This window comes from Lolium rigidum, chromosome 7, assembly GCF_022539505.1.
Source record: "Lolium rigidum isolate FL_2022 chromosome 7, APGP_CSIRO_Lrig_0.1, whole genome shotgun sequence".
NCBI classification, from domain to species: domain Eukaryota; kingdom Viridiplantae; phylum Streptophyta; class Magnoliopsida; order Poales; family Poaceae; genus Lolium; species Lolium rigidum.
The window spans coordinates 132,234,515-132,244,863 of NC_061514.1; the positions used below are offsets into that span (position 1 = coordinate 132,234,515).

The 10,349-nt window shown below is 44.7% G+C and overlaps 1 protein-coding gene across 1 annotated transcript; it reads left to right on the plus strand.

Moving 5' to 3' along the window:
- The first annotated feature begins 3,463 nt into the window (after positions 1-3,463).
- Positions 3,464-8,047, plus strand: LOC124677157 (ferric reduction oxidase 7, chloroplastic-like). Its single transcript, XM_047213159.1, has 9 exons — positions 3,464-3,748; positions 3,891-3,981; positions 4,635-4,832; positions 5,380-5,614; positions 5,816-6,143; positions 6,232-6,508; positions 6,616-6,871; positions 7,061-7,511; positions 7,596-8,047. The coding sequence occupies exons 1-9, from the start codon at positions 3,517-3,519 to the stop codon at positions 7,775-7,777; spliced, it is 2,250 nt and encodes a 749-aa protein (XP_047069115.1). The 5' UTR covers positions 3,464-3,516; the 3' UTR covers positions 7,778-8,047.
- The last annotated feature ends 2,302 nt before the right edge of the window (positions 8,048-10,349 follow it).

The window sequence follows — 10,349 nt, forward strand, 5'->3', positions numbered from 1 at the left end:
CTATTTGTGCGGACCTCATGTGATGTTGAAAAGAGATTTCCCATCGCAGAGAGCTACAAGCAATGGACCAATGAGTCGGCAAACCCCCTGGATGTGGCTGGGGACCGCCAACGGTGACGTGCACCAGCAAGTCGCGTTGCCGTTGAGTCTTGGCCAGAAGAAAACCCGTGCGTTTTCTTTATGTTTAACAGTAGAAAACTCGTACGTACTTGTCACTCACCGATACGTACTTGTCAGTCACCAATCGAGATGTAACCGTCTTAAAGTTATATGGACCTCACCTCCCATTGATTACAACTCCAAACTGCAATCTATTGTATTGTTTCTATCAGACACATATGTAACATGTAAGTTTAGGATTTTGCTACATGTTAGCGTTCAGTCAAGTTCTATATCCTTTTTTGCAAAAGCAAAGTTCTACATCGTGCGATTGCATCGTGATTCATGCGTATACGAGTTACAAGTTTGGATTTCACCTGAGGATTTTCAGTTCCAAGAAAACAACTAAAAGAATTGTATATGTTGTTAGATTTGCTCCGTGGTTCATGCTAGTCATGAGTTGCAACATATAGGTTGCAACTGACATTTGATTTGAAGACCTCATCTAACTGAGAACTAAGTTGGTTCTCAATCGACTCGGAACTACTCGCACTAATAAGTTTATTCCTCTAATGCAATAAAAAGAAAATTGCCATACATGTTGGTGAGACAATGTTTTATCTAGTAGCGTTACCGTGTATAAGATTCTCTTTGACGCCTTCCAAAACCTTCAGAGCAATGGGACTGATAAACGATGGAGATCCAGAGTTACATGAAATCAGCACTATCTCCTTAGATGCTATGAGTGTCCTAGGTTTTTCTCATAAATTATGTAAGTTTTTATTTTCTTCGAAGAGACACATGTCCCAATCGATCACTCTTGTACCTTTCGCTTCCGCTGCTATTTCTACGGATCTCACGTGATGTTGAAAAGAGATTGAGATTTCCCATCACCGAGAGCCACAAGCAATGGACCAATGAATTGGCAGTAGCCACCTAAAACCCCTTGATTGTGGTTGGGAACCGCGGAACCGATGGCGTGCACCATCAAGTCGCGTTGCCGTTGAGTCTTGGCCAGGAGAAAACCCGTGCGTTTTCTATGTTTAACAATAGGAAACCAGTATGGTACTTGTCATTCACCGATCGAGACGTAACCGTCTCAAAGCCAGACCTCCCCCAATTGATCGATTGATTACAACTCCAAACCGCAACATATTGTATTGTTTCTATGAGGCACATATATATAGAATATGTAAGTTTGGGTTTTGCTTGCTGTCAGCACTCAGTCAAGTTCTATATCATTTTCGCAAAAAAGAGTGCTACATCGTTCGATTGCATCGTACATAATTCATGCATATATGAGTTGCAGATTTGATTAGAAGAGAACTTTTTCAGTTGCAAGTTGGGTTGCAACTGGATTTTTTTTCAGTTGCACATGTGGATGCAACTAAAAAAAATGATATGTCGAGAGAGGGAAGCCTTTAAAGAAGAGTTTGGGAAACCAAGAGAAGGCTTCGCCTTTTCTTATCTTCTTCCTGGCATTGCAATTGACTCATTTCCCGACGTTCTTGTCGCTCGAAGCAAGATCCAAAAGTTGTCGTTAGATTTGCTTCGTGGTTTGTGCTAGTCATCAGTTGCAACCAACATAGGTTGTAAATGACATTTGATGATGTCACCTACTTGAGAAAGTTGGTTCTAAGTCGACTCAGAACTAGTCACACTCATAAGTTTATTCCTCGAAAGCAAAATAAAATTCCATACATGTCTGTGGAATTGTGTTTTATGTGATAACGTTACATGTGCATAAGGTTCTGTTTCACGCCCTTTGAAACCTTCGGAGCATCGAGACTGATAAAAGATGGAGATGCAAAGTTACATGAAATCAGTGTCATCTCCTTAGATGCTATGAGTGTCATAGGTCATTCTCATAGAATATGTAAGTTTTTATTTTCTTCAAACAGACATAGGTTCCAATCGACCACTCGTGTACTGTCCACAGCTATTTGTGTGAATCTCACGCAATGTTTAAAAGAGATTGAGATTTTCTATCGTCGAGAGCCACAAGCAATGGATCGACGAATTGGTAGTAGCCACCTAAAACCCCCTGGTTGCGGCTGGGAACCGTGGAACCGTGGCGTACACTAGCAAGTCGTGTCACCTTTGAGTTTTGACCAGAAGAAAACCCGTGCGTTTTTTATGTTTAACAATAGAAAGACTACATCGCTTTTGCAAAAAAATCCTATATTGTTCGATTGCATCATGATTCATGCATAAATGAGTTACAAGTTTGGATTACAACTGAGGATTTTCAGTTGCAAGAATGCAACTCAAAAAATGGCATGTGCCGTTAGATTTGCTTCGTGCTTCGTGCTAGTCACGAGAGTTGTAACTGACATTTGATGATGTCATCTAACTGAGAACCAACTTAGTTCTCAGTTATTATAGATCGGGAGAGTACTCTCTTTGTTGTCGTGGTTCTAGTTAAAATATTAAATCGCTTTATTGTGGTGGTTTTAGTTTAAATATTAAATAAAATCATGACAAAAAATATGCAATAGATGGAATACACTGCCAATTTCACAGATAAGAAGATGTTTAGGGAGGTGGTGTTCTGGCTCATTGGTACACATGATCCTATTATTAAAAATATATAACAAAATAAAAAATGTAGAAAGATATCTGAAATAAAATTTAGCTTGTACGTCCAGATATTCTAGGTTTATACTCAACTTTTTCCGGAAAAATAAAATTTTAGGTAGCATGGGTAAAAAGGATTAAAAAAATAGTCACTTGAATAGTCATGTCATTAAATTTTACTTTTTTACATCTGACATAAAAAAATGTTTTTTCCCGAAAACTTGTGTATGAACATAAAATGTCTAAATGTACATGCAAAATTTTATTCTATTTTTTTTATATTTTGAAATATGTTTTCATATAGCGGGTTCATATGCAGCCATGAGCCGAATTGGGTTTCCCGACCCTTAGCTATAGCCAGAAGTAATGTTATCCGCTCTAGAAAAAACAGTAAATATTACCCACGTAAATATTGGTTGGATCTGAAACGTTCACCTGTGACGATAATCTTAGTAATACTCGAATTTCACTATGAGATCCATTCTGATTGCACGGCTCTCCCAAACACACGTTGGTTGTGTGGCTCACTACAACAGGAGGAATGACGCCTTCGTTTCACCCTCCCCCATCCATCGCCGTCGCCATTATCAACGATCAGCGACCAGTAAATATTATCGACAGTTGTCTGAAGAAATGCAACTTTATCTATGGCACTCGCGTCGCCTGTGCACCCTCCCTTCCCAACAATTGCAGTACGTCGCCATTACCGGCGACAATGACCACCTCGGAGCCTCGTACCTCTAGTTCTGGACCGGACTATAAATCAGCAAGTCCCGGCACAGAAAGACCCGCAGCCAGACTTCTCCCGCGGGGTTACTGCTTCACCCTCTTGCCGGCGCCATGACCCAGGAACGGGAGCCGCTCCTCCAGAACGGCGGCGCCGGCAATGCCGCCACGGTCAAGGGCTCGCCCGCTCTGCTGCCGTCGCTCTCCAGGTCCGTGCTCAAGTTCCTCATGTGGGCGGTGTTCCTCACCTGGGCCGGGGGGATCTTCCTCTACCCCACCAAGCCCGTGCAGGCGGCGTTCAGGGAGTGGGCGGCCGTCAGCAAGAACTCCATATTTGGCATCACCGGTACGTAGCCCGGGAGAATTTCTTCCCTGTTCTAGTTCTTCCGTGCAAATCAGGGGAAAGTAGGTGCAGGAATTGAACACTCTGGAGCATAATTTCACAATTGGGTTATTGATTTCCCCTTTCCCTTTCTTGGTTCTTGCAGGGACCGTTTTTGTTGCCTTCAGCGCGCCGATTCTGATCGTGGCAGCTCTGGCCTATGTGTACATCTTCGCCTTCCCTCGCGATCACGTGGAGTAAGTATTTCGGTTATGTGAATTCCAAGATTTTGGGGGGAATTAGGTTGTTCCAGTCCATTTATTTAGGGTTCATTCAGACGAGTCCTTTCGCTTTCCCTGAACTGACGGGCATACACTGAAAATTCAGAGTATTTTTTTATTGTTCAAGCAAAGGATTCTTTTTGATATTTAGCAAAACCTTTGCAGTTGCGGTCCAATTTTTAAGGTGTTACTGCAGACATAGGTGCACCAATTTTGGCATGAAAACCATCACGATGAACTCAACAGCCATTTTTTTTGAAGCTCTACAGTGGGTTTTCCCACTGCATATTTTTTTTATTAATAAAAAGGCAAACAAACAACAAAGTCATAAAGATTTACAAGAGGACGCTAGAGATAAGCATCCAAAGAAACTAGCTATCTATGTAAACTATGCAAAAGATTGTACCCACAATTTGAGTCCAGAATAGGACATCGCTTGGCCTTATGAAGAAGCAACTCCATATCAGTCTTGAAAACCTTTCTGCATCTGAAAAGACACAACATAATATAAGTAGTTTTTTCCTTACTCACACGGTCACACCATAGAAATTCTAAACCTCCATAAGAGTGGCTGTGCTTCATGCTGCCCATGGCCCATCTCTAATTGATTGCCTCCTCCTTTGTATCAGAAAGAAGAAGCTGAGGTCACTGAGTTTCCGTCTCTGGACTTTTCCTGTTCTGGTGGATGGCCCGTTCGGGGTTGTCTCCGCTGTTGAATTTATCGGGATTGTCCTGTTCATCGTTTATGTTGTCTTCTCGATGACCTATTATGTCGTGGAGAGCGTGAGCCTTGTCTCAAAATCTCACTTGCCGCCGACTATTAGCAGGTATGTTGTATTTTGAAGGAAACCTTTCAGTCAAAAATGGTAGACATGCTACAACTGGTCAGGAAGTTTTGTTCATATTTTTACCTGAGCACTAGAACTAAATATAGTTAAATTCATATTTAGAGCTGTCATATTATTGTCATCATTAAGGCCAAAGTAATGAGAATGTTATATTTTTCAGTATCAAGACATGATTAAGACTGAAATATTTTGAAGTTGAATGTAATTGAACTTATGAAGTTCAGGAAAAACTGATGTGGATGCTGGATGAATACATAGTCATTTGTAGAGTTATCACTTAGCTGGCCTCAATATTAAAATTAAACATAGCCATGTCTAGTTCAATAACTTTAGTTCATGATCTCTATATGTCAAATTCGATACAGATATAGATTGTGATGATACCTTGTTGCCCTGTAACTGATCCAAAATGTTCAGTTGCCATGCTACTGGTGAGACTGATGATACTGCTGAAACAGACTCTAAAGTCTGCACATTATTTGCCATCTCAACACAGCTCTCAGACTATGTAAAATTTGCCTTGTAGTGAGTTGATACTGGCTACAGTGGGCGCCCGTTTGGGGTTAGTTGGGATGTTTTGCATGACCTTCCTCTTCCTGCCTGTCTCGAGGGGTTCAGTTCTTCTCCGGCTTATCGACATTCCGTTTGAGCATGCTACTAGATACCATGTCTGGTTGGGGCATCTAACAATGGCTCTGTTTACACTGCACGGCCTGTGCTATGTTATCACATGGTTCCTCGAGGGACGCCTAATTGAAGAAGTAAGTGCAAAATGAATTGGATTAATTCAGAGTGATTATTTCCTATTGCCAAATTCCTTATCTGCTTAAAATAATAGACACGGAATGTTTGACTGCAAACTGTTTTATGTCAGAAAAAGGGCTAAATAGTCTGATAATTACAGGTGTTCTTTATCTTGGAACTCAAGCGACACTATTAATGGTATTTGAACTTCTTGATAGATAATCCAATGGAAGGAAATCGGAGTGGCAAACTTAGCCGGTGTGATCAGCTTGGTGGCTGGTCTGCTGATGTGGGTGACATCACTTCACCCTGTACGGAAGAGGTTCTTCGAGCTCTTCTTCTACACCCACCAGCTCTACGTGGTCTTCATCGTGTTTCTGGCACTCCATGTCGGCGACTTCGTATTCAGCTTTGCAGCTGGCGCCGTCTTCCTCTTCATGCTCGACCGCTTCCTGCGGTTCTGGCAATCAAGGGCCAAAGTCGACATTGTTTCTGCCGCCTGCCGCCCCTGTGGAACTGTGGAGCTAGTCTTCTCAAAGCCAGCAAGTAAAAATTCGAGTACCTCATGTTCATCAGTGTTTTGTCTTTTGTTGCCAGTTTGTTACAGGGCACAGTTGTCTGTTGGTTTGTGCAGGTCTCCGGTACAGTGCCCTCAGCTTCATCTTTGTTCAAGTGCGGGAGCTGTCGTTCTTGCAGTGGCACCCGTTCAGTGTATCTTCCAGCCCAATGGATGGAAGGTACCACATGTCGATCCTCATAAAAGTTCTTGGCACATGGACTGACAAGCTAAAGAGCATCGTCACTGATGTCGAGGAGAATAAGACCAGAAGCGACTCAGATCAGACACATACCGGTCGCATTACCGCCTCCATCGAAGGGCCGTATGGGCATGAATCACCCTACCACCTGATGTAAGATGTGTTCAGTTTGTCCTGACGGTGTGCATAGTAAGTGTTGACACCAATAGGAAAATTTCAAGTAAGGCTTATTTGATTTTGTTATGTGCCTGCCTTTTCAGGTACGAAAATCTCATCCTGGTGGCAGGAGGCATTGGTATATCGCCCTTCTTGGCGATTTTGAGCGACATAATCCACAGGATCGAGCAAGGTATGCCATGCGCGCCTAAGAACGTGTTGGTCCTGTGGTCAGTTAAGAAGTCAACAGAGCTTTCTCTCCTGTCGGCCGTTGATGCTCAGAACATCAGTTCATCTGTCTCTGAGAAGTTGCATCTGGACATTCAGGCCTTTGTGACACAGGAATCAGACCCTCCATTGGTAAGAACATCTACCCCACTGTTGATCATCCAGACATCCAGTAACTATATGCTCTGGTTGGCAACAAGATTATTTTTTTTGAGAAAAAGAAAGTCTCATCCTTTTCTTTTTTGAGAAAGGTTGGCAAGAAGATTTTGGTTGGCTCACTTCAGTGATTCCACTGATGGCAATGTCAATATGACCTTACAGGAAGACGGCATTGTTGAGGCTGAGCAGAAAGCCCCTGGCATATTCGTCAAGAACGGGGCGGCCATGTCCGGGCTGGTCGGCACCGGTGACAACTTCTGGGCCGCCATGTACTTCGCGGCGTCCACCCTGGGCGCCGTCCTGGCGTACGCGCTGGTGCAGCTGTACTACGTGAAGCGCTTCAACGTGTACGCCTGGTGGCACCTGGGCCTCCTGCTCCTGCTGTGCATGGCCGCCGGCGTCGCCCTCCCCGGGGGGCTCGTCGTCCTCCTCTGGCACCTCGCTGAGAAGCGGAGGGTGCAGGATGACAGGTGGGACACCGACGCCAGCACTGCCAAGGACGGTGCCGAGGACGAACAGACAACGAACGGAGCCGCTGGCGAAGACGCCGCCTCGGCAGCCAGCGTCGCCACCCTGCGGACAACGCGGTATGGGTGCCGGCCGAAGTTCCAAGGTACGTTCTCAGCCAGTTAGCCTGAAACTATCTTCTGCATCTGTTTCTTGATGGGGTTCTGTCTGTGTTGGATCATCGTCGCAGCCGAATTCATGGCGTTCGCGGAGCGGGCTGGGGGCGCGGCAGCGGACGTGGGCGTGCTGGTGTGCGGGCCGCCGGGGCTGCAGACCAGCGTGGCCAGGGAGTGCAGGTCGCAGAACCTTCGGCGCGGCGGCGGAAAGAACGGCGCTGTGTTCCATTTCAACAGCCACAGCTTCGATCTATAAGGCGCTCTAGCCGAACCTAACTAGGTACTGGTGAGTACGTAGTACATACTGATAGTGCTTACCAGTTCTCTACAGAACTGTAATTATGCTACCGCTTATAGCCGATGTACGGATGAGCTAGACGTGTACCGTCAGCCATGTCGCGAACTCATGGCGTTATTATGGGTCATGTCTGTAACTCTGTATATATGCTTGTATGCGCCCGAATATATGTAAGCAGGAAGGCAAATTGATGATCCCGTGAATATAATTTTCATCTATGCGGGCACACACTTTTGACTCGAAAGATCCAGGGGCCTTGCTCTGTGATCCTTCTCCAATATTCTACTCTAGACAGTTTGCTTGGACAATGTATCTGTTCTTCAGTAGTAAAGCCCGAACCGTTTTTCTAGGGTTTAGGGGCTATGGCGGCACGTGTGGCGACTTGTGGGTTGTGCACGGCGATCGGAGCCATCGACACCACGTTTTGGATCACCTCTCGCGGGATCTGCTATGGCGGATTCGCTGCTGGAGGCTGGTGCAAGTATGGGGACAGATGGAGGTGGGGAAAAGGTGATCCATGGGGTCACGTCAAAACTTTCCAAGCTTGGCCTCATGGCTAAGGAAAAGAGAATCCTGGTGATGGAAGATGAACAGGAGGAAGGTGAGACTCCAGTGAAGTTTGCAGTGATGGGCAAAGTTCTCTCTACCAAAAAATTCCATATCCAGACGATTGATAGTGCTTTGCGCCCACAATGGGGTAACCCTAGAGGTCTGACTTTCACTGCTAAGGGTGATAATATTTTCTTAGCTAGTATGGATTTTGATAAGGATCGAAAGCGCATCTGGGATGGAACACCATGGACAGTATTAAAATTTGTGGTGGTTCTGGATGATTTCGACATAAGTATGAAGCCATCGGAGATCAAATTCAAGAGATTGCCGATGTGGTTTAGATGTGATGATCTGCCTTTCAACTGGATGAATGATGCACGGGGAAAAGCTATTGCTAGCCAAGTTGGAGAGTTTATTAGGCTGGATCTTCACGAAAATAGTTCTCGGTCTGTTGGTGACAGTGCTTGAGAGCTAGAGTCTGGATTGATCTTGATGAGCCTCTTATGAGGGGATTCCTGATTGAATCCAAAAAAAGGAAGGCGGTAGAGTGGTATCCAATTAAATATGACAGGTTACCGTATTTCTGTTTCTCGTGTGGGAGAATTGGCCACTCTGAATTTTTTTGCCCAACTAGAGAGATGAGAGTGGGAAGTGTCCTTATGATGGTTCGATGCGCTATCAGGAACCGTGGAAGCAAGAACCTCAATGGCAGCAGACATGGACAAAGGATACAACTAAGGTGCATCATCAAGGTAGGGAGGATGTTCCTAAGGACAAGCAAGATGGTGTTGGCAAAGGCAATGGGACTGCCAAGGACCGGCCGTTGGAGCCATCTACTAGCCATGTGAAGCATGTGGTCTCAAAGTTTAATCTTAGAGCTACTGGAGGGGGCCGGGGTGGAGGTACCCAAGTGTACAGGAGGAGGGATCCTCCTAAAGTATCGCTGGATTTTTCCTTTTCTATTATCAAAGGCCCAAACGATGTAGTCATGTTTGAAGAGGATCCTGAGGGGTCAAAAGGAAGTGCTTTAGTTAATTCTCCAAGTAAAATTGCCGGTGTTACGATTCTGGCAAAGAGAGCAAAGGGTATCGGAGAAGAGGAAGAGCAGCAATCTGATTCTGACAATTTGGCGGCGGCTGAGAACCAGCCCCGCCGGGATCAATGAATTGTGTAAGTGTGAACTGCAGGGGACTGGGGAACCAACCTGTAGTTCGAGAGCTTCGCGGTTTCGTGAAGCAACTGGCCCCCACTTTGCTCTTTGTAATGGAGACAAAGATTCCTGCAAAGAGAGTTGACAAGTTAACGAGCACCTTCGGTTTTTCTGGGGGTTTTGCTGTGAATAGTGATGGCCTTAGTGGCGGTGTGGGACTGTTCTGGTCATCAGCAGTGACAATTGATATTAAAAGCTCTAATTTACATCATATTGATGCAGTAATTCAGTGTAAGGATGGGTCTGTTCCTCCATGGTGGTTTACGGGCATTTATGGAGAATCTCGTAGGGAAAACAGACATCTAACATGGACTCTGATGAGGAGGTTACACCAGCTCCGAAATCTCCCATGGTTGTGCAGTGGCAATTTCAATGAGACACATTGTACAACACAGAGCATTTCAGTGAGCATGATAGAGAGGAATGGCAGATGAGGGCATTTAGAGAAGTGACTGATGATTGTGGGTTAATTGATCTTGGTTTCTCTGGTTTGCCATATACTTGGGATAATAGACAAGAGGGTGATGCTAATGTTAAAGCAAGGATCGACCGAGCTTTTGGTAACGAGGCCCTTCTGAATCTATTTCAAGTTGTTAAAGTTAAACATATAAGTGTTGTTCAGTCAGATCAATGTATAATTCATACGGAGTTAAAGAAACATATGAGTCATCGTCCCTTGGGAAGGAGAGCCTTCAAATATGAGAATGTTTGGCAAACCCATGGTGATTATGACAAAGTGGTGGTGGATCTTTGGCAGAATGCCGAAAG

Excerpts from the sequence above, each read along its gene's own strand:
- LOC124677157 (XM_047213159.1), top strand. The coding sequence starts at position 3,517 with ATGACCCAGGAACGGGAGCCGCTCCTCCAGAACGGCGGCGCCGGCAAT. Across the intron at positions 5,615-5,815 it reads AGGGACGCCTAATTGAAGAA|ATAATCCAATGGAAGGAAAT; the intron begins GTAAGTGCAAAA and ends ACTTCTTGATAG. Across the intron at positions 6,509-6,615 it reads GAATCACCCTACCACCTGAT|GTACGAAAATCTCATCCTGG; the intron begins GTAAGATGTGTT and ends CTGCCTTTTCAG.